The sequence below is a fragment of the Protopterus annectens genome, chromosome 14.part0 (genome assembly GCF_019279795.1).
Source record: "Protopterus annectens isolate FY-2018-M chromosome 14.part0, PAN1.0, whole genome shotgun sequence".
Taxonomy (NCBI): domain Eukaryota; kingdom Metazoa; phylum Chordata; order Ceratodontiformes; family Protopteridae; genus Protopterus; species Protopterus annectens.
The window spans coordinates 1021105518-1021131203 of NC_056748.1; the positions used below are offsets into that span (position 1 = coordinate 1021105518).

A 25686-nucleotide genomic window follows, 5' to 3' on the forward strand; every position below is an offset into this window, starting at 1 on the left:
ATAAAATATTGCTTGAATAACAGGGTTTGTGTTAATGTGCCTTTTCTGAAGGATATGAAATCTGAAAGTCAAATGTATGTCATTATTTAGTGACTTCAGTCCTTGGTGATTTAGCCAGAAAAAAAACACAAATTTTATGAGGAAGAGACCAAAAATATGAGAAAAAAAATACAAACAATCTGCGAAAATCTGGGCGGTTGAGTGTTAAGGTGTGGACGGTGTAGGAGCTTTGACATTCCATTTGAGAATCATTTCCTTTGATGCCCATCTGATATATCAGTCTAAGATGAGCAGGCTTTGATGAGACAGTCTTCAACATCATGAAGCACATCCATTCCCAGGGCACCCTCACTACACTCTTTGTTTTCCCACATCTGTTGAGCTACATCCCCATCTATCTGACCCAACTCTTCACCAAGTGGTGGTCATCTTACAGTTCAGCAAAAGCACCACCTTCACACAAGTTCAATAAATTCATAGTCAAGGCAGACAGAGTCAATGGGAAGAGACTGAATATGCAGAATATCACCCACATACCTGAACAACTGCACATCAGCTTGCATTGTGTCGAAGACCTAACAACCTATGTATGCTGCATTCTTTACACACACACACACACACACACACACACACACACACACACACACACACACACACACACACACACACACACATTTCTTGTGTTTAAACAGCATTACTGACCATTTCTTTCATGCATCATTCAGAAGCTGGAGTTTTAAGAGGTCTTGGCTAGGTTCAGTTAGAAAAGAATTCCTTTGCAGACAATGAATAACATCCAGCTAATTTGTGGGAGGAACTAAGAAACAGCATTCATTTTTAACTAGAAATTTGTTGAGGCATCTTTATTTAGCTGGAGTGCTTATTTGACTTGCTTGCTTGCCTGACTATTCCTGATGTCTGTCTGCATTTGATTTTCCCACCAACACACCCAACTGTTGTTGTCCTGTTAAACATGGTGGCTTTTGAGTTTGCCTACCCCTACTATAAATCTGATTTTAGACACTTCCCCATTCCCAATTCATCAGCTCATTGAACTTAGTGCTGAGAAATCAGTTGCAAAAGCTCACCCCCTCTCTTAAACTGGAACTATCTTCTGTTTCCTCCTTTCTCAACTACTTAAAATATTCACTTTATTCAGCTGCTTTTATGTATCTGTGCTTCTTCCTATTTTATTACTTTATGTTGCTTTTTGCTGCTTGTTCTTAAAAGTCTTCAGTTGCATTTGTTCTGCTGCATTTATTGCTGATTGTTAGCAACCTGATTAAATTGTAAATGTTATTTTAAGCCTCTTAGTTTTGGTTTAAGCACTTGGGCTTCAGGTCAGTTGTTTTACATTAAGAAGGTTTGTGGTCTACACTCTTGTAGCAGGAGAGGTAGCTTACATCCTTTTACGTTAAGAATTGCAGGTTGAAGGCTTATTATGCCTGCTATTCTAAGTGTCTTTGTTCTGGTTTATGCTCAATTAACCAGAGCTGCTCTGTGTTTGGCATCCTTTGCCAGAGGTCCAGAGTGTTTCTGCTTGAATCCAAGTGACCAAAACTAAGAACAAGAAATTAAGCTTATTTTGAGTTTGGTCTGCATTTTTTCATCTGTATCTTACTGTTTTACTGCAGTAATTTGTGTCTTTTGACTGTTTTTACTGTTTGAGCCTGCTTATTACTTGCACTTGATTGGCATTGAAATATTGCTTAGTTAGCATAGATTAGATCCATGCTTGCTGAATCTAGTCTGTTTTTCATACACCTAAACTCAGATCCAGCCATTTTACATTAAGAAGGGCTCCTCTGAACCCATGAGGCAGAAGGGTATGGATATAGCCTTGTCTGAACTGGGGGGCTTTGAAGGAAGGATCATTGTGTTATTTCCTATTTTCAGACTAGTTTAATTGTTTAATTTCACCTGTATATAAGCCTCACATTTGCACGTTGCTGCTCACCATGCAATGGGGGTTAGTGATGTCTTGTACAGGGGCAAACGCATAGAAACGATTTTTTCCATAGACACCAGTCAATGAAAACTTCCCATGTTTCTTATTGCTCTATGACAATGCAGCTGCACACTTCTGCACTGCAGTCAACTCAGCTGAGCACTGAGCGTCACTCCATTTTTCATCCCTAATCTTTTATAGAATAAGTCCCCTTGTTAACCCAAGAGCAATAGCTGACCTACTGTGCCCTCTCACAAATTAGTACTTAAGAATTACTTGCTACTATGGACAGTCAGTTTACCAACATTTTCCTAGCCAGCTTGATTGATATGGGCATTTTGATGCAAGGTAGCAATTGTCTCATGTATACTAACAACCACTTGCTCCTAAAGCAAACAAATACAGTATGTAAGAGATGTAACAATACCATAAAACTAGAACTGATCCTCTCACAAAACAATAAACAAGACATCAACCAAGTTATCAGCATGCACACCTCTCCACACACCCAAGATAAGGTCAAGACACATAAACCCACATATGTGGAGGTACTCACTAAGAGCCTACCAAAAGAGAAGAGACCTCCCAAGTGCAAACAACCTACACATACTGGTAAACAAACAAAATCCACCACTACACATAACAACACACATATCAGTGTCTCAACAATTAAGCCTCTAAGGCAAAACACCTCAAAGCTTAATGTCCTAGTCATAGGCAACTCAATAGTGAGACAGACAGATGTTCCCTTCACCAGGTTGGACAAGGAGAAGGTCACAGTCAGCTGCCTGTCAGGTGCCAGGATCCATCATATTGCGCATGCACTCAAGTCACTCAATGACAATTACCTTTATGACTCTGTTGTAGTACTTGCTGGAGTGAATGACTTGAAACGTACCTCTCTGGACTACATGAAGAGAGACATGACTGAATTCTCAGATTATGTGTCCCAGGCAGGTATGTCCCTAGCCCTAAGCAGCATTCCACCTTCACCTAGGATGATGCCACAATACAGACAAAAAATGATTGATTTCAATAATTGGCTTAGCTTCTGGTGTCGCTCCAGGGGGGATCCAGTATCTGACAGCCTGGGAAGACATGGCCGACAAACCACGCTGCTTTGCAAAAGATGGCCTTCACCTGTCTCCTCAAGGCTTTTGGATACTGGCAAAGATGCTTGCCTCCCCCATAGTGCCTTTTTAGGCAATGTCAAAACAACAAAACTTCTGACGTAAAGACATCCACTAGAGACAAACTCAAGGTCATGGGTCATGCTACTTAATGCTAGCAGCCTAAATCGTAAACTGCACTACCTGGAAGCACTCCTCACCTTGAAAGATGCTGATGTCTGTGCAGTTACTGAGATTTGGTTCAAGGCCACAGAGAGCACCCTGGCCATACAAGGCTGCAATGCCTTTCACATGTTCAGACCTCAGAATGAGAGTGAAAGAACCAAAGGTGGAGGTGTATCCATCTTCATTAAATCCAAATATACCTCAAGACTGGTAAAACGAAACGACTCTCTTGAGCTACTCCAGGTCCAAATAACTGTAGGCTAAATACCCTAACACATCATTGCTAGCTACAGCCCCCACCATGAATCAGAAGAAGCACAATGCCTACCTGGACTTGCTAGGGTCACTCAGTATACCACCAAACATCTTGATCATGGGAGATTTCAACTATCCTTCCATCAACTGGTCAACTTACATGACCACAAATACGATTGTTCTGAGGTTCCTGGATTTTATTAATTCAAATGACCTGGAAAAGTTGGTATGCACCCCCACAAAGGGTTCAAATGTCTTTAACTTAGTGCTCACTAACAATGGGGGGGGGGTCACTGCACTACCCCTTGTGCATTACCCTCCCTGGTAAGGTCAAACCATAAATCAGTCTCATTTGAAGTAAAGAGCACACATGACACCCCACAGCAGCAGGCATTCTTTAGCTACTCCCTAAACCTAAAAGGGAATGCCCAGCTGTGTACCAAACTTAAAATGGACAGTACCACTCACACTGAACCTGAGGAAATTGGCAACCTGCTAACTGACAGAGTTGTCGATAACCTTACCCCCCTGTACCCACCAGCCATACCTCAAAGCATTGCCCTCCCTGGTAAGGTCAAACAATAAATCAGTCTCATTTGAAGTAAACATCAGAGATGATATCTCACAGGAGCAAAAAAATGAAAAATTCCTCCAAAGCAAACTAGAGCCCACTAAGCGATGGTATATAACATTTCAAAGTGCCTACTAAAATAGCAAAAATAGCACCTATGCAGAAGAGTAAATAAATGCCCTTTATAGCCACTTAAACAAATGCACTGACTCAGCTGTACCTGACATGACTAAAACCAGTTCCTCCTGAAAAAACAAGCCACCCTGGTGGACGGTGAGTATAAATAAGTTTTATAACAAAATAAAGAAACTAAGTATCAGTAGTCAGGTTATGGAAGGGGTGAAGCTGGATAATCCAATGTAATGTCGCTCTGGATAAACTCCAAAATAAAGATCCAAATAAAGCGTACAATATTATAATCCACAAACCAATTTATTGCAACGGACAAGCGCTTTCGCTAGGTGTAGCTTCTTCAGGTCACTTTAACAAATGCATAAAAAAGATCCTTCATTATATAAGGATACCAATTAATCATGATAAAAACAATTACAAACTTAAAAGGGAAACTGCATTTTTTACAGAGCATGCACACTAATGTTGTATTAACCTAATAGCTAGTAATAAACTGTTCAGGGCTAGTGGGAAGCGAATGTATGGAATTAAAACATACATATTAATGCATAATTCAGTTCTTCTAGTGTAAAAATATTGATTTATAATCTTTTAATATATAGCTAAAAAATCTCTAACTGAAGTTAATAATATAAATATTTATAGATATATAAAAATATATAAAAAACATACAAAAAGATATATAATTACATAAATATATAAAAATATATATATATATATAAAAACATGAACATATATATATGGAGAGCAAATAAAGCATAAAACATATTAATCTATATTAATAGGTATATGCAATCCAATGAAATATATCCTATATGAATCATATGTTCATATATTCATAAGTATGGATACACATTTCTTAGCAATGTATTACTGGTATTCGTTAATATATTATAAAGTTGCTATCTTTCTACTCTCATTCACTTAGGTTCTGGTCTCTAACAGGACAGATGTAAATAAAATTCAAAATATATCCAAACAACCTAGTTGTCATAAGAATAAATATAAAAATAAATATAAAGTAGATGTTAAACATACTTCATAAATAATGCTAGCTACACTAATATAGATGTACACATGATGTTATATCAGAATAGAACTCAGCGTATTAAAAGATGTTTAAAAGCATATATAGAAAAAAAAGTATATTTGTGTATATCAGTATATGAATATATATACAGGTATATTCTTAGTGACTGTATAGGTATGCTTAGCTAAGTGATTCTCCCATATATTCTAGTCACTTAATATTCCTCCGTTTTCTGAGCCTAGGTTTTATTGATGCCCTCTCATTCAAACCTGACCCATAGTCTGCCCTAGTCGAACAATCCAGTCGCTCTCCCTACTCTCGGTATTGCTTCTAATGTCACCACCTCTCATACTAGGTTCTAAAACTTCAAGAGCCCTAAACAAAAAAGTGTGCGTATTATCATAAGTACTAACATGTTTGGCTAGGGCATTATGTGGTGATCCTTTCCTAACATGATATACATGTTCTCTTATCCTATCTCTGAATTTCCGATTAGTCTTCCCTACATAAAAATTCCTGCAAGCTTGACAGACTGCAAGATAGATCACATTGCTTGTCATGCAGTCTGCAGCAGCATTATTGTAGAAAGTACGTTGTGTATCAGGGTGTATAAATTCAGAATCAGTATCAATATAGTGACAGAAGTTACATTGTCCACATGGGACAGTACAATTAGTTGTCATCTCAGCTTTCTTTTGTTTAGAGTAGCATAGCATTCTTTTAAGATTCTTCTTATTTTTATATAGGAATTTCGGCTGTTCACCAACTATTTCTTTGAGATCATTGTCAATCTGTAGAACTCCCCAAAATTTACTAATTATATCCCTAATTTCAGAGTGATCAGAAGTATATGTTGTCATAAATTTCATAGTAGACGTAGTAGTAGATAGCTTATCTCTTAGAGGACAACTCTGGGCTGTGGGTCCAAAATATGGCATTGCTGTGGTTTGCCTTAAGTCTGGTATACTCTGCATGTTGTTATTCACTTCGTTGATGTCATAGCCTCTGCTAATCAATCGGCCTCTCAAATTCTCTAACTCCACGGAGAATCCTTCCTCAGTGGGGTTCAAGCGTGAGGCTCTAATAGCCTGACCTTTAATTATGTTTTTAAACACAAGCGAAGGATGCATGCTAGATCTTAATAACAATGAATTGCTATAGCACGCCTTCCTAAAAACACCTGTGTTAATCAAACCATTGGGTAGTCTTTCTAAAACCAAATCCAGGAACTCAATCCTATCTTGTGAGAAATTCATAGTGAATCTTAAGTAGGTGGTCAGATCATTCATTTCACCCAATAATGACCCTAAACGTTCTGGTGTCCCCTTCCAGAGAATAAAAACATCATCCACAAATCGTCGGAAGAAGATTACTCCTTCTCTAAACACTTCATTGCAAAATAGGACTGTTTCTTCCCAGTGGGCCAAGAACATATTCGCATAGCTATTGGCGCAGGGTGTCCCCATTGCTACGCCATCAACCTGCTTGTAAATGGTTTCATCAAATATGAAGACATTGTTCTCTAATATTAATTCCAAAAAATGTACAATTAGATCTATCTTGACAACACTGTAATCACTGTGCATTCGTAGATATTCAGTCACATGAACAAGTCCAAGGTTGTTCGGGATCACAGTGAATAAGGATTGAATGTCTAGAGTGACAAATATGTAATTATTCTGATCAACGTCATTCTTGATACATTCATATAGATCTAGTAAAAATTGTTTAGAGTCCTTCAAGACAAATCTATTCATATTCAAGATAGGTCTCAAGTTTTTCTCTATGTATACTGATAAATGTTCTGTGACCCAATCACGACCTGATACTATGGGCCTCATTGGTGGGTTCAGAGAGTCCTTATGGATCTTTGGGAGTCCATGTATAACAGGGATCAGTGGTTCTTTGATAACTAAATATTCATATAGATCCTTCTCTATTATACCACTCTTATAAATGTCCAACAGTGTGTTCTTAATAGATCTTATGATATCAATGGGTACATCCTGAGCAATCTCTTCATAGAACTTATCAGTCAACATATCTTTCATAGAGCTATAATAGTGTGTTGTATTCATGACCACCAGTCTACGCCCTTATCAGCGGGTCTCACAACTATTGTATCGTCACCTTGTAATCTCTTCAAGCTAAGTCTTTCACTATATGTAAGGTTGTCTTTATTATAGCATTTCTTGTCCTTACTCTTATTATTTCCATTATAATAATACTTGTATAATTCCTCTTCTGTTAGACGTTGGAATGTCTCAACCAGGGGATGATTAGTGGGGACATATTCACTGAGATTTTTAAAAACAAATTCCCTATTGGTTTGGTCTCTGGGAATATTATCTTTGTAAAGTAGCTTTAGCATAACACTCCTACAAAATAACTTTAAATCCGCCATAGTCTCAGTAATCACACTTCTACTTTTGGGTATAAAATTCAGCCCTTTACTCAATAGTGTAAGATCATCAGAGTCTAATATTCTATCAGATAAATTGTACACTAGCGTCTGTCTTTGTTCCACATCCTCTTCAGGGTTTGATCCTGTGGTGGATCCTCTGATAATTTCCTCTTCTGCCGTCCACGACTCATTGAGCGTGCACGTCTTGGGCCTTTCTCTAGCCTGATAGGTAGGGGAAAAGAAACATTCAAGCCTGCTGTTCAACCCCTATTTGAAAACCTTTTAGATAGTGTACTGGCCTTTGAACGCAAATTGACACAACAAAAAAGGCATAAAATAATCAGAGACCTCAATGATTTTAAATTAGGCCAAGTCTTTGCTTGGCCTAGATATGGACGTAATGTTGATAATGTTGACTATGTTAATAATACTGTTACTAATACTGATTCTAGCAATACTTTAGGTGCCAACAATACTAGAAGAAATGCTGTTAGGAATTATAGGGTTCCTAACCAAGATATCTTGAACTCTGCAACTACTCCATCTGTTGGAAATGTTTGTATAAATAATGGTTTACAGAATATGAGTACTGTCAATAATTCTGTTACAATGGATAATGGTACCAAGGCTAAAGTTAATGATGAGCAGAATGAACTTTTAGTAATACAAGGTATTGACACAGATGTGAACATAGCTGCTTCACCAAATGCCTCTGCTAATAATGTTGATCCTAAGAATATGAATAATATTATATCTAATGCTGCTGTAAGTAATGACTCAAATGATGTGATCCATATAATGCACCCAAGTATGACTACGGAGACCAATCTTTATCCTAATGTACAGATTGTTAGGAACAAACCAACTACTGAAAACCATAGAATAGACGCTGTTGTCAGACCTAAGGTGCAGAGTACATTAATGAATTTACCATCTGAGGCAGGCTTGAATGTTTCTTTTCCCCTACCTATCAGGCTAGAGAAAGGCCCAAGACGTGCACGCTCAATGAGTCGTGGACGGCAGAAGAGGAAATTATCAGAGGATCCACCACAGGATCAAACCCTGAAGAGGATGTGGAACAAAGACAGATGCTAGTGTACAATTTATCTGATAGAATATTAGACTCTCATGATCTTACACTATTGAGTAAAGGGCTGAATTTTATACCCAAAAGTAGAAGTGTGATTACTGAGACTATGGCAGATTTAAAGTTATTTTGTAGGAGTGTTATGCTAAAGCTACTTTACAAAGATAATATTCCCAGAGACCAAACCAATAGGGAATTTGTTTTTAAAAATCTCAGTGAATATGTCCCCACTAATCATCCCCTGGTTGAGACATTCCAACGTCTAACAGAAGAGGAATTATACAAGTATTATTATAATGGAAATAATAAGAGTAAGGACAAGAAATGCTATAATAAAGACAACCTTACATATAGTGAAAGACTTAGCTTGAAGAGATTACAAGGTGACGATACAATAGTTGTGAGACCCGCTGATAAGGGCGGTAGACTGGTGGTCATGAATACAACACACTATTATAGCTCTATGAAAGATATGTTGACTGATAAGTTCTATGAAGAGATTGCTCAGGATGTACCCATTGATATCATAAGATCTATTAAGAACACACTGTTGGACATTTATAAGAGTGGTATAATAGAGAAGGATCTATATGAATATTTAGTTATCAAAGAACCACTGATCCCTGTTATACATGGACTCCCAAAGATCCATAAGGACTCTCTGAACCCACCAATGAGGCCCATAGTATCAGGTCGTGATTGGGTCACAGAACATTTATCAGTATACATAGAGAAAAACTTGAGACCTATCTTGAATATGAATAGATTTGTCTTGAAAGACTCTAAACAATTTTTACTAGATCTATATGAATGTATCAAGAATGACGTTGATCAGAATAATTACATATTTGTCACTCTAGACATTCAATCCTTATTCACTGTGATCCCGAACAACCTTGGACTTGTTCATGTGACTGAATATCTACGAATGCACAGTGATTACAGTGTTGTCAAGATAGATCTAATTGTACATTTTTTGGAATTAATATTAGAGAACAATGTCTTCATATTTGATGAAACCATTTACAAGCAGGTTGATGGCGTAGCAATGGGGACACCCTGCGCCAATAGCTATGCGAATATGTTCTTGGCCCACTGGGAAGAAACAGTCCTATTTTGCAATGAAGTGTTTAGAGAAGGAGTAATCTTCTTCCGACGATTTGTGGATGATGTTTTTATTCTCTGGAAGGGGACACCAGAACGTTTAGGGTCATTATTGGGTGAAATGAATGATCTGACCACCTACTTAAGATTCACTATGAATTTCTCACAAGATAGGATTGAGTTCCTGGATTTGGTTTTAGAAAGACTACCCAATGGTTTGATTAACACAGGTGTTTTTAGGAAGGCGTGCTATAGCAATTCATTGTTATTAAGATCTAGCATGCATCCTTCGTTTGTGTTTAAAAACATAATTAAAGGTCAGGCTATTAGAGCCTCACGCTTGAACCCCACTGACGAAGGATTCTCCGTGGAGTTAGAGAATTTGAGAGGCCGATTGATTAGCAGAGGCTATGACATCAACGAAGTGAATAACAACATGCAGAGTATACCAGACTTAAGGCAAACCACAGCAATGCCATATTTTGGACCCACAGCCCAGAGTTGTCCTCTAAGAGATAAGCTATCTACTACCACGTCTACTATGAAATTTATGACAACATATACTTCTGATCACTCTGAAATTAGGGATATAATTAGTAAATTTTGGGGAGTTCTACAGATTGACAATGATCTCAAAGAAATAGTTGGTGAACAGCCGAAATTCCTATATAAAAATAAGAAGAATCTTAAAAGAATGCTATGCTACTCTAAACAAAAGAAAGCTGAGATGACAACTAATTGTACTGTCCCATGTGGACAATGTAACTTCTGTCACTATATTGATACTGATTCTGAATTTATACACCCTGATACACAACGTACTTTCTACAATAATGCTGCTGCAGACTGCATGACAAGCAATGTGATCTATCTTGCAGTCTGTCAAGCTTGCAGGAATTTTATGTAGGGAAGACTAATCGGAAATTCAGAGATAGGATAAGAGAACATGTATATCATGTTAGGAAAGGATCACCACATAATGCCCTAGCCAAACATGTTAGTACTTATGATAATACGCACACTTTTTTGTTTAGGGCTCTTGAAGTTTTAGAACCTAGTATGAGAGGGGGTGACATTAGAAGCAATACCGAGAGTAGGGAGAGCGACTGGATTGTTCGACTAAGGGCAGACTATGGGTCAGGTTTGAATGAGAGGGCATCAATAAAACCTAGGCTCAGAAAACGGAGAAATATTAAGTGACTAGAATATATGGGAGAATCACTTAGCTAAGCATACCTACACAGTCACTAAGAATATACCTGTATATATATTCATATACTCATATACACAAATATACTTTTTTCTATATATGCTTTTAAACATCTTTTAATACGCTGAGTTCTATTCTGATATGACATCATGTGTACATCTATATTAGTGTAGCCAGCATCATTTATGAAGTATGTTTAACATCTACTTTATATTTATATTTATTCTTATGACAACTAGATTGCTTGGATATATTTTGAATTTTATGTACATCTGTCCTGTTAGAGACCAGAACCTAAGTGAATGAGAGCAGAAAGATAGCAACTTTATAATATATTAACAAATACCAGTAATACATTGCTAAGAAATCTGTATCCATACTTATGAATATATGGACATATGATTCATATAGGATATATTTCATTGGATTGCATATACCTATTAATACAGATTAATATGTTTTATGCTTTATTTGCTCTCCATATATATATGTTCATGTTTTTGTATATATATATATATTTTTATATATTTATGTAATTATATATCTTTTTGTATGCATTTTTTACATATCTATAAATATTTATATTATTAACTTCAGTTAGAGATTTTTTAGCTATATATCGAAAGATTATGAATCAATTTTTATACTAGAAGAACTGAATTATGCATTAATATGTATGTTTTAATTCCATACATTCGCTTCCCACTAGCCCTGAACAGTTTATTACTAGCTATTAGGTTAATACAACATTAGTGTGCATGCTCTGTAAAAAATGCAGTTTCCCTTTTAAGTTTGTAATTGTTTTTATCATGATTAATTGGTATCCTTATATAATGAAGGATCTTTTTTATGCATTTGTTAAAGTGACCTGAAGAAGCTACACCTAGCGAAAGCGCTTGTCCGTTGCAATAAATTGGTTTGTGGATTATAATATTGTACGCTTTATTTGGATCTTTATTTTGGAGTTTATCCAGAGCGACATTACATTGGATTATCCAGCTTCACCCCTTCCATAACCTGACTACTGATACTTATTTACTTATACCATTGGAAGGAGTGTTAACCTGCAAGGGGGATTGTCTTTTTACATTAAAATAAAGAAACTGACATCTAAGAACACGAGCGAACTTACTCAACAGAGGAAGAATACCCTCCACAGCTTGAATAGGTTCATAGGTTCAGAGGTGTGTACTAGGCTAATGGCCCTGGAGTCTTTACAAGCCTAGCCCATAGGATTACCCTGGCATCATGCTACCCGACCTTAGTTCCCAGTGGTTCTGTCAAGTAGAGCCACTGGAGTGATCCCCAGGGTGAATTTTCTATTTCCCATCCGCTCATCAAGATTTATCTTGAAGAGGGACAGTGAGGTGCTCTGTTTGACATGTATGGGAAGTCTATTCCATAGCATGGGCAGTTTCTGGGTTATGAACCTGTCCCTCCAGCATGTTCTGTTGATTGTGGAAATGAGGTAGAGGTCTCTGAAGCATGTGGTGCGGAGGGATTGGGATTTCTTTAGATGTAGCATTTCTAACAGAGCTGGATCAGACATGGCTTTGTAAGTCAAGCAGAGATCTGCCTCTAAGTAGGCGATATGAGACAGAGAATAGTTGGAGTTTTTTGAGTCTGTCCATATAAGACAACTGTTTAAGGCCTAGAATCCTCTTTGTCAGGTACTTTTTCTGCCTTTCCAGTTGTTGCAGGTGTCTAGTAAGGTACATACCAAATGGGGCATTGTACTCGATAATTGGCCTAATGACGGAAGAGTAGATGAAGACAATGACGTCTTTCTTCCTGGATGCAAAACCCTTAGTAATGAGATGTGCCACATAGAAGGACTTTCTGACCACAGTGGCAATGTGGTGGTCAAAAGAGAGGTTGCTGTCAACCTGTGTTCCCAGATCTCTTATAGCGCCTTCTATGTTCAGTGTACTACCATCAATGTGGTAATTCATGGGAATTGGGTTTTTCCCAAAGGGGATGATGACACATTTTTTAGTATTGAGCTTGAGGCCATGGTTCTGACATCAGACGTTGGTGTCAGTGAGGCCTTTCTGTAGGATGTCAACATCACTTGGGGAGTTAATAATGGCTCCCAACTTGCAATTGTCTGCAAACTTTGTCAGCCAGAGTCTCTTTGTGTTGGCTTGGACTTCAGAGAAGTAGATACCAAACAGGAGACGACCCGGGACTGAACCCTGTGGGACTCCACTCGTGACTGGTCAGCAGTCTGACTGGAAGGCTGTTCATGGAGTCTGTTTTGTTCAGTCTGCCCTGCTGCATCTCTCTGACCTTGGTAAATTTTTCATTCAATGCCTGCATGATCCCTAGTCTTTCTGATGATCTTCTTTATCGTCTTCCCATCTTTGGTCAGCCTTTCTGGGTCTGTGTCTCCCTTTCACTTTCTGCTGTTTACATAAAGCAGCCCTTGTCCCCGTCTTGTCCCCTTCTGCCAACTACCTTTCAGTTTGTGCCTTCGCTGGTCTCATCTCCTTTCTGGCCTCTGTTTCATCAGTTCTGACTTCCTCAGAGGGGGAGTGTTCTAAAAAGACCTCAGAACTCCATCCTCCATTACAATCCTTGGTGTTAGTATCAACCTAGTAGATGCAAAAGCCTCTAAGACCTACCCCCTGGCTAAATATGTTGACACACATACAAAAGTGCTTTTAACTAGACACAGCTATTTGTTTAAGGACTCCTGGGAATTTTTATCCAGGGACTCTAACCATATGTATTCAGATAATTTGCTATTTGTCACCATAGATGTTTGTGACCTTTTCCCAGTGATCTCAGATGTTGAGGGTTTGGACTTATTTATAATTTTTTGTGTGACAACTCAGGGTTGGAACATACTAAGATCCTCGCTATTAGATCTTTAATGGAAGCTGTCTTGGAGAACAATTTTATAGTATTTGAAAATTAGCTGTTCCAACAGAGAAAAGGAGTAGCAATGGGTGCTGTGTGCACCCCTGTGTTTGCTAACCTGGTACTAGCTCAGTGGGAGAACCAAGTAGTATTTAATTCTGAATATGTCAACTGTTGGTCATTATATGGTTGTTTTTTGGACGACATCATAATATTTGGACTGTGCTGCGGTAGCGTTGTCGCCTCACAGTTAGACATTGCCCATTCGATTCTCAGTTAGAGCGTCTTCTGTGTGGTGACATGCATGAATGGGCGTTCCTTCGTTGAAGGTTGTGTGTTAGGCTTGGCAAGCCAGCACATCAAAATCTACTGCCAATCATTAGTGGACCGGAGTTCAGCTGTGGCGACCCCTAACCGGGAAAAGCCGAAAGAAACAAACAAATCATAATATTTTGGACTGACGGTAGACAAAGACTTGAACACTTCTTCCATTATTCGAACACTAGTACCAGTTTTCTGAAATTTAGAATGGAGTTGGAGGAGGAAAAGGTCCATTATTTAGATGTCACTATATGGAAAAACAGGTTGATGAAGAGGTTTGACTCAAATTTATACAGGAAGCCTACCTATTCTAACTCTCTCCTCCATTTTCCCAGCTGACACCCTTTACATCAAAAGAGATCACTAGTAACAGGACAGGTATTGAGACTGGCACGTATGGTGAGCTGTGACAACATATTTTATGATGAATGTCTTAAATCGAGGGGGATGTTGGTGAACAGAGGATGTCCTGGTATATTCCTGGATAGTATTTTTTGTGAGGATAGAAAAAAGAGACAAGATGGTCATTTCTGCCCATTACTGGGCAATGACTTTGGTCACGATGGAATAAATGCCCCCTTTCTAGGAGGGAATGTAATGATTTTTAGAAAAGCATTTATTCTGCCATATAACTTGCACTTCTAGGGCATCACGAGTATTATTAAGCATAACTGGAATGTGTTCAGAGTAGATATGGATTGTCTTAATAAAGCTGGACAAAACCTGCCATAGTATATAGAAGGACAGTTGTTTAAAAACTATTATTGAGAGGCCTCTAGGGTTGAGTCAAAGAGGACATATGAGTAAATGTGGGCAATGCAAGTTTATTTTAGAAGGGAAGGCTGTGACAGTCCATGGTGGGAACTCTATTGAACTTAGGCACAAATTCAATTGTCAGAGCATGAGGGATGTTTATCTTACCAAGTGCCAGGACTGTAAATCTTTTACATTGGCAAGACCAAAACTAAATTTAGGAAGAGAATCTACCAGTATCAGTACAATATAGTGAAAGGTGAAGAATGCTTTAGCAAAACATATTAATGAATTTCCTATGCAAAGTTTCAAATATATAGCTATTGACAGGGTAGATCTAGGACAAAAGGGTGGGCCGTTGGATCTATACTTAGAATACAAGGAACTAAAAACTAAAACTAAAAATGGCAATTAAAGTGTAATGCTGCTGACCCCCCCACCCAACCCAGGTCTGAATGAAACTGTGTCTATTAGTTGTGTGTTTAAATTAAAAGCTGAGTTAGTCTTATGAAAGTAGACAACAAAAAGTAAATAGTTTTTGTATTGATGCATAACAAAAGGTTTTCATATGGGTGGTATATGTATCTACATGTTTGGTTATATAGAAAATAATATGTACAAGTTTTTTTTTTATTTTTTATGCTTTTTAAAATGTCTTTTAAATATTGTTAAAGGTTGATTTTTAATGGTTACTGCAGAAACAACCTTTGTTGAATTAGGTATATGGGTTGTTTTTTATTTATTTAAGTGATAATTGGATGGTAATTAGTAAAAAATACATGTGATCGTTCAGCTTTATTTAAGTCAAGTTATTGACGTAATTTATTGTTCTGCTATAGTCAGTATAGTACTGATGAAAGCGCTTAACCTGAATAAAGTGGTTACTGGATGTGGTTGCTGGTTTATTATTTTCTGTGCTACAGAGATTCCAAAGATTCAATAAAGATCTGAAATTCACACAGAGCCCCCTGACTTCTCTGCAGTTCACTCTAAACCTCAAGAAATCCAGCTTGATCCCAGCCAGACAGATAGTCTTCCTGGGAGCTCTCCTGGACTCTTCCCTTCAGAGGGCCTAACTCCCCCCTGGCCATGGTCACCTTTTTAACAGATTACTTCCTACAGATACAGGAACATCAAAACATCTCTGCCAGGGAATTCCTCAGAGTACTGGGATACATGGCATCCTGTATTCTCATGGTACCCCTAGCCAGGATGCACATGAGGAAGCATCAGTGGTACCTGAAGAGCATGTGCTGCCAGAGCACTCAATCCCTGGAAGCCAAAATACCCTTGATACCTTACCTCAAGCAGGAGTTCACATGGTGGGTACAGGTTTGTCCCCAAAATCAGGGCCTACCCTTCAGATTCTTGCCACAGGGTCAAATCCTCACCACAGATGCCTCAGAAGCAGAATGGGAGACCCATACCCAGAACCTCCAAACTCAAGGATTATGGCCTGTTCACCAGAGAAAGAGGCACTTTAATTAAAAAGAACTCATTGCAGTACATAATGGTTTACTGGCTTTCAAGAACAAATGGGACCCAGGGGTCCTAGTAGTACAAACAGACAATACCACGATCATGTGGTACATAAACAGGCAGAGAGATATATGTTCCTACCTCTTGTACTGTCTGGCCATGCAAATATGGGAGACAGCACAATCTCTAGGCTTGTACCTCATGGCACAATGCCTGCTGGGAGAAATGAGTACCATGACAGACCACCTCAGCAGGAATTTGGTGGACACCCATGAACAGCATCTTCATTGGGAACTTTTCCAATCCATAACACAGCAATGGGGGGGGGGTCCCACAGGTAGACATATTTGCCAGCAAGGACAATGCTCACCTGAAGAAGTTCTGCACCAGGACAAGGCAGACATCTGCATGGAGAACAGATGCCTTCTCCTTCCCTTGGACACACCTCTTCATTTATGCCTTCCCACCATTACCCCTGTTACGTCTAGTGCTTCTGAAGATCAGCACTGGTTCCCTCTCCTCTTCAAGCTCACCAGTCAAAAGCCTTTGATGTTGCCACAGAGGGTGGATCTCCTCACCCAGAACAAGGGCAGGATTGTGCACTCCAACCTTCAGACACTCAAACTCTCAGCCTGGTTTATTCCACAATGCCCTACTGCACCTCCAACTTGAGTCAGCAAGTACAAACTATTTTAAAAGCGTCTAGAAGACTTAGCACAAAAAAATTCTTACTCAAATAAATGGAAAGGATTCTCAGTTTGGTGCCAGAAGCACCAGCTTCAACCAAATTCTGTTAATATTTTTAGCATTTTGGAGTACCTGGCCAACCTAGTGGAGAAAGGCTTCTCTTATTCCTCCATCAACATACATGCCGCAGCCATCTCTGCCCACATCCCTAGTTATCCTCCAATTTATTCTCGCCTTTTGCTGAAACAATTTCTTTGGGAAGTTATTCACATTAGGCACCCCAGGAGAAAACTCCCCCTCCTTGGGACATCAACTTTGCACTAGAAAAATTAACTTTGCCTCTGTTTAAGCCCACAGCCTCTACCACCTTAAAATTTCTTACCTAGAAAACAACCCTACTACTGGCTATCACTTTGGCCAGTAGGATCTCAAAGTTGTAGGCCCTAATAGCAGTGGAACCTTTCATTATCTTCCATAAAGACAGGGTCTCCCTCCAAACTAATCCTTCCTTCATGCCTAAGGTGGTTAATAATGTGTCTCTGAATCAGGCCATTCATCTACCTACCTTCTTTCCCAACCCTCAAAACAAAGGGGAAATATTACTGCACTCTTTGGATGGACATAGAATGCTACACTTCTACCTGGACAGGACTAAATCTTTGAGGAAAACAGAGCAGCTGCTCATTACCTTTGCCACAGGCTCAGAAGGAAAACCAGCTTCTATACAAACCATTTTCAAGTAGATTTCCTATTGCATCTGTTTCTGTTACAACCATCATGGCAAAATGCCCCCTTATTTGATTAGGTCACACTCTACCAGGACCACAGCTACTTCTACATCTTTCCTCAAAGGGGTTACCACTAAGGACATCTTGGAGGCAGCCACTTGGTCTTCTGTCCATACCTTCACTAAGCACTACCACCTGGCAACCTTCTTCCAAGTATAGAGTAGGTTTTGCATCTGCAGTCCTGCAGGGAATCCTCTCCTGTCCTTAATCTCCTTCCACCCTCTCTAAAGCCTTGGGAATCTTCTCAATGGTCAGGACTGCAACAGTGAAACACGAAGAGCATAGTACAGCTGTGTACACTTACGATAAGTACAGATGTTCGAATGTATTCACTGTTGCAGTTTTCTTTCCCCTCCCTCCTATCCCCTCAGTCTACTAGGTGGACTACTAGAATCAGCAAAGGACTCTACACCTCTCAACCCTGGTTTGGGTCCACTCTTCCCTGGCCCATCTTAGTTACACTTGGGGCCTCCTTGAGTCCACTCTACCTTGGTCCAACTAGGGTGCACTTGAGGGTCCTTCTAAGCAGGTCAAGAAAACACTGAAGTGATGACACAGGCTGGCTCCCTTTATACCTGAGTGTACTGACATTAGTAAGGGTGTCCACCACCCTGGCAGGCAAAAAAAGCTTTCTCTGGTAGGCGGGTCAGCCGAGGGCTTTCATGGCACTTGAATATCTACATTTATGGTAAGTGTACAAAACTGTACTTTCACCGTGATACAATCATTTTTCTTTGCACTAAAAGGGACCTAGCTGAGGCACGGAAACTGGACTTTTGATGAGTCAACTTTAGAACAGAATAAATTTAATGGATAAATTGTCTGATACCTTACAGGGCCTGTATGGGTTATGGGAGTTCTCTCTGCCAGCATACTTCTTAATAGTGACTAAGATATAAACTGTTCCAGGCAACAAAACTGAAGGCATGACACTCCTGCTTGCAGTGATCCTGGCAAGAAATACACAAGGGCTCAAAGGCCTATGTGTCATTGTACTGAAACTGTTTTATTTCTGGATGGAATTTATGTATCCTCTAAGGCAATGTCATACATCCGTGTTTTACCAGGGTCTTTTTGGGTGCGTAGTATATGTATCTAAAATACAAGCATTTGCGTTTAATAATCCTTATTGATACCTTCATCTTGGGGACACTACGCACACCTGGTTGTATAACCCAAATATTTCAGAACATCCTAGCTTTTGGATATGATAAGCATGTTACATGTAAGAGTACCTAAATATGCGGTCATATCTAATGGAGTCTGGTTTCTGGGCTTGACTGCACTATTGAAGACCTGTATGTTATAAGTTTTTAAACCATTATGCTGAAATATTTGTGATTTTTGAGGCTAATGTACACATCTCCATGAAAAAAGAATGTTCCCAAATTTACTTCTATACATACTGCCTGGTCATCAGATAGTATCAATTTTATTAATATTGAAGACATAATTGATCTTCACCTACCTATTATTTTTTTTTCCTGGTTAAGCCTTTCCAAAAAATAGCTCTGGAGAAAGTTTATCAATCTTTAGTAAGTGATGTCCAACTGGAGAAGGTACAATATGCCTTTTATTTAATCTGTTTGATTTATTTGTTTATTTATTTACTTATTCTGCTGTGCCATGGCCATTTTCAGAGAGGACTCAGAGATTCAACTTTAGACAAAATGCATGAAGTATTCAAAGTTGGTGTACATTGTTTAGGCTTGTTACACTAGTATCATATGTGCACTGGTTTATTAAAATAAATCATGCAAGAATTTAACAGGAAATTGGTGGTTAAAATGTATACATTGTTTTGTGCGGTTTGCTTAGGTAATGCAGCATATGGCTATTTACTGTTTGCTTACCTTTTGTTTTCCTCTTTATTGTGCCTATCAGAATGTGAGATACAAAATTAGGCTTCAGAATTGAAGTTAAAAACAGATCTGCACATCTTTACCTCCTGATTTGGGACTGTGGGGGGAAAAAAATCAAAGTCAGTCAGAGACCCCAGAATCAGGGATACTTTTTCAATGCAGTAGTTTGTTAAAATAATATACCACATAGGAAAGCAAGTCATTCATTCCAAAGTAATTTGTAAAAAAATGCCATTTCATTACTCAAGAGGTATGAAGACATATTTGTTGCATGATGTTGCTGAAAGGGGAAAGCCCCCTTTTCACAGAGTGGTAGTGACCTTAGTGACCTAAGAAGTAATTAATACTAAGGTGCAGGGAATCAACATTTGACTCACTTTGTGTGCATTTGTACAAATAACTTATGCAAAAAACACAAATAACACAGAAGCTTCGATGCACCAGTTCAAAGAGCTTTACTACGTATAACCACCACTGGTACCTTGGCCTTTCACTTTCAAAGGATACTTAATTACAAAAACAGCTCCTTTATATACAGGTGAACTCCTTCTGAATTGCAGGGTATTGGGATTAAAGAGTAGTGTGATTAAAACAAGGGATGTTGTAAGGGGTGCCGTTGGAACTATGGCATGCAGTGATAATCAGGATTTATATTTTGTTTCTAGATATTCTATGTTTTCCAAGGTGGTGAAAAAGACAATTTTGGGTTTGCGGCACATTGTGAGTAGGGATGAGGTAGTGGGACATCTGTTCTCTAGATTTGTGAAATTTTCATATGGCAGATAATGCGAATTTAAAGGTATTGTTAAATATGACCCTATCCAACATACCACAAGAGTCTGTTGGATCTCTTGCTTGTGGGTATTGCAAAGTATGTGGTAGAATTAGGAACATCTCAGGCACAAACATAAATGGGCAGAAATTCACTTGTAAAGGAAGGTTTAACTGTAGTTCATGTGGGGTAGTCTATATTGTGGATGTGGTTGCAGCAGCATCAAATGGTATATTGGGCAAATGAAGAAGGCTGTAAAAGTAAGAATAATGGAGCATTTGGGGGACATCCACAATAAAAACATGAGAAGTCCTGTGGGTGATCATTTTAATAACATACATGCTGGAGATGATGGCTCTTTTTATTTCAGTGTGATAGCACAACCTGTTTTGCACGGGGGTGTTGGTAAAATGTTGAATGATTATGAGTCGGAAAGTAAATAAGTTTTGAATTTTAAAACCTTGCATCCCAGGGGCCTTAAACCTGAGTTTAACTTGATAGATTAACATGGTTTTGATATTTAATGTTAAGATGTATTCATTTAAAGGTGTTTAAGATAAGCCGTCTCATCAAAGTTTTGCTGTTTTATCATTTTGGTGCATGAATTTGTAGGTGTTTTTATGTTATGTGAAAAAATATATATTCAGATATATTTGTATTTATATAATATTAAATGCATGTGGGAATGTTTTGGGGCACTTTGCGTCATAATTGTTGCTGTTGTGTTGAGTCTTTCGGCTTTTCCCGGTTAGGGGTCGCCACAGCGGAACTCCGGTCCACTAAAGATTGGCAATAGATTTTTACGTGCCGAGTTGCCGGCCCTGATGCACAACCTTCAATGAAGGTACGCCCATTCATGCATGTCTCCACAAAGAAGACGCTCTCACTGAGAATCGAACAGGACAACGTCTTACTGTCAGGTGACAACGCTACGGCAGCACCACCACCGCAGTACTTTACGGCATAATTAAATGTTGTTAATTAGATACAATTAAGAAGGGGTTAACCTGTATATAAAGGAGCCGTTTTTGTAATTAAGTATCCTTTGAAAGCGAAAGGCCAAGGTAACAGTGGCAGTTATACTTAGTAAAGCTCTCTGAACCGGTGCATCAAGGATTCTGTGTTTTTTTTTTTGTTGTTGCATTTATGGTATACAAATAACTTATACCTGAAAAGAAAAATAGTCGCTAATCTAGTTCATCCCAGAGTTCTGCTTTTAATTTTTTCATTTTTCACTTGCACATTGTAAAACTCCAAGCAAGTTAATTAGCCAGATTGTGTATCTTTAAGCAAGTCATTCAATCAGACCTGTACTCTTGCTTTAAGAGCTCTGCCTAGCAAGCCGCATCTGATTCACAAAAGAAGATTTTTATTAGCACACACTTTATAACAAATCCAGCATTGCAGTGTTTAACATGTTTTAGTGATTATATTAAATGCTACTTTGCCAGAAAAAAATAATTTATAAGAAATGCAACAAACTTTTAATTAAAAATCTGGGATATGTCAGAAAATTAGCAGTACATCTGAGTGGATTGAGTATGTGGCAGAATAAATCAACATCAAAAGGAAAGAGCAGCTACTTTAAAATTTCATTGGGAACTGTGGATTCTTACCTTCTCCACAGACTAAGGGTTTTCTTACTAAAATGAAGGATATGCCACAGTGTACAAGTGCTGCGTAAGGCTTTTTCTGTTTGTCTCACTTCCTGTTTGTCTACTGCTGTGTAAACAAACTTCCTGTGAAATTCTTTTTGCATTTGAAGTGCACATCTTTTGTGGATGTCTAATTTATTTGAGTTTTCTTGTGGTACTGGTATTATTCTTTAGGTCTTAGTTGGGACTGCTGCAAATCCCGGCTGCCATGAAGAAATAGATGGAAGTGTCTTGTGTGCAGTGTTTGGTTGGCTGACTTCCAGTTTTAATTTATGAGCAGGTTGCATGTCATTTCTCTCTTGCTGCTTTGTGAGTGCTTTCATTTTTAACAAAGGCTTCCTTGACAAACAGTACTTTTTTAATATTCAGTCACTTTTTGCTCATTTTTATGTGCATTTTTCTTTATACATGTTAGCCAAGGCTGTATTAACCTACGCAGCTAGTTCTGTTCTGAAAATAGTAACTCCCATTTTTCTCATGACAATTTTATTGAACATTTTCACAGACATTTCAGTTTTTATCTGTAAATGTTAAATGTTTCAGCTTAGTAAAAAAAAACTTGATACATCTTATTCATTTACTATAGAAATTATTCCTTTATTATTTAATGTCTTGTTTCAGCTTGTAGCATTACTTTTATCATTTCATATAACTAGTAACTTGTAGAACATCTTCCATCTGTGTCAGTGTGTGCTGTTTTCATGTGTTTTCAAAGTGTATACTCATGTTTTCTAGGCTGTGTCCTGTTGCACAAATGCATTCATTGCTGCAAAACTCTGGACTGACCATTTTATATCAAAGTTTTTATTCAGTTTGTTTTAGGAGATGCAGGTTTGGTCTCCATCTTCCATTCAGCCATTTTACCTCTTTAACCCTCACTTTAGCTAGCTATCTACACACTCACCACACATGCATAGGGGTACTTTCTACCAACTCAGTTACCTCATCCTGCCCCCTGTAACTATAAATACAATCCTAATCATGCTGAAAATGCTCCCTGGGTTCAGTATATTTACTTTATTTGTAGTCTTCAGATAATATCCTTTAAATCATGTGCTTTATAGTTCCCTGAACTTCAAGGAACATTATATGGAATCACATATGTTCTGTGATTTGTCATAATGCTGCTTGGTAGGCTCCTCTAACAATGACTCCCCTGTCTCATTGAATGCATTTAAACAGCAGGGTAATTTTTATCTTCATCCTTGCTTTGCAACAGTTGCTACTCTTCCCTTAGTTCTAAAAATTAGTAGAGCTCTTGCAAGTGTAAATGAGATAGTTTCTACTTCCCTACAAAGCACGGCCACTTGAATTTGGACATCTACATTTGTCAATGCAGTGGGTAAGTGCCATGGAAAAAAGTCATTGTCACTTGTGAGAATGGAGGTGAGAAATATTTTTATGAAGCGGAGATGAAGTACATTATGTATGAGGCATTTAACTTCAGATACAATAAAGTGCATTACGATGTTGGGTCATTTCATAGTTTCTTAGGCATAACCTTACTGCGAGAACTTATTATTTTTTTTTTTGTACAGGCAAGGGTTGCCACTTTTAACATATACATTTTTTACGAGTATACAGCAACAGGTAGCATGCTCATCTTTGATGCAGAAGGCTATGGGTTCTATTCCCATACCAGGTAGATAGAGTACAGACACTGCAGTGCAGCGTAAGGGGAGATACTGCACTACTTAGTGTGTTGTGCTTTGGATGAGATGTTAAATTAAGGTCACATCTGCTTGAGTTGATGGTAGCTGAAGTGGATGTAAAAGATCCCAAGGCATCTATTGAAATGAGTAGGGAAAGTTCCCAGATGCCTTAGTTAAATTTCCCCTGCTAGTATAAATACCACGTTAGGTATCCCCTGAAAAGAGGCTACTAGTCTAGTGGGACTAACCCAGTCAACAAAAGGATAACTAAAATGTATATTTATATACATAGATATTTATACATAAATCCATAGGCAGAACCTGGATAGCATTTATGTATCAGAGTATTATTTCTATACTGAGCCATGCAGCTGTGCTACTGTTCCTAACATCAAATAAATATTAACAATAGAGAATTTCCTTTCAAACATCTTTCTAAATTCCATTATGGGATGGAGTGATTCATTCTAAGTAATACCTACACACTGTATAGTTAGGCTCACACATTCTTCCTTAATATCCCTTCCAGTCACACCTATCGGTTCACTCCCACTGCCTTTCTATTCAATGCTGTGTCAGAAGTAGAATTCCTGGAGAAATAGTGGTCTTTCATTCAGCATTTTCTTTACGGTGGCTTACCATTAGACCAGGGCAGATTAGCCCCAGTCACACCACAACACTGTCCAATCACTGAATCTGGCTTAGGGAGTAAATTAACAATTATAGTCATAATCATTAAAAGGCAGATGTTTCTATGAATCTTGTACAGCATTATGTCACTCTATTTCATGAAATAATAAAATATTTGTCATTAAGTAGGAGCCAAAGCCTATCTCAGCAAATGATAAGCACACCGTCTTTTACATTTCAAAAGCAAGACTCCACAAAATGCGTTCTAATTTTTTTTCTGCAGCACCTACAGTGGTTTTGTAAATTAAAAAAAATCTCAATCTTTCTAAAATAGTTGTAGTTTTCAGATAAGCATATCCTTTAAATAATATTCTTTACAGTTCCCTGAACTTCAAAGAATGTTATATGGAATCACATATTTTCTATGATTTGTCATAATGTTGCTTGTGGTAATGCACTTAAACATTTAAAAACAACATATACATGTATATGATGGACAATATTTACATGTATGCATACATGCATTTCTGATTCTTCAGGTAGAGACCAACTTTTAGAATGGAAAAAGGTTAACTTGTTTTTTTTACATATGCAGTCTTTGAGCTGTAATGAACTTTGAACTGTTGTATCTATTTTTCATATTTTCTGGGCAGGTTTGGAGGTCCATCAGCCTGGTTCACTGCAGTATGTCCATTACCGGGTGAATTATCACTCTTTCCATTGGATACTTACTCATAGTTAGCAATTTCATTGTAAATGGTATTAAAAAGGAATGCTTTGTTGCTGGCATCCTTGGTTATAAGTGACCCATTGATGTCCTAACAAAAAGGCAGGCTGGGTGTCACGCAAAGATATATGTTTGCCTTGCCTTCCACTTTTATCCAAAATAGTCTACATATTTAAAATTATGTTCTTGATCTGTCTCTTAAAATTAGCATGTGTCTTCAAATTATGTTTTTGTTTTAAGTCTTTTTTGCAGTCTCACCAAGAACAGCTCTAGGTCGCATGATGACTGAAGGAGTCATGTTCCTACAGTCGTGCTTAAGTAACAGACTGGTTAGTAGTATTCCTGCTTTTCAGACTGGTTAGTAGTATCCCTGTTTTTCAGACTGGTTAGTATATTCCTTCTTTTCAGACTGGTTAGTAGTATCCCTGCCTTTCAGACTGGTTAGTATATTCCTGCTTTTGT

General features: G+C 38.2%; 1 protein-coding gene across 2 annotated transcripts in view; it reads left to right on the forward strand.

The window, feature by feature from the left end:
• The window catches only part of LOC122789403 (lactosylceramide alpha-2,3-sialyltransferase-like), a 246997-nt gene that overhangs the window by 10046 nt on the left and 211265 nt on the right, over positions 1-25686 (forward strand). The window contains exon 1 of one of the 2 annotated variants that reach the window (XM_044056826.1): positions 22886-23557. The exons of the other annotated variant lie outside the window; for it this stretch is intronic. Within the exon in view, the coding sequence (XP_043912761.1) occupies positions 23549-23557 (9 nt within the window). The 5' untranslated portion in view covers positions 22886-23548. Of the gene's footprint in view, positions 1-22885; positions 23558-25686 lie in introns of those variants that run through there. 2 annotated transcript variants of the gene reach the window in all.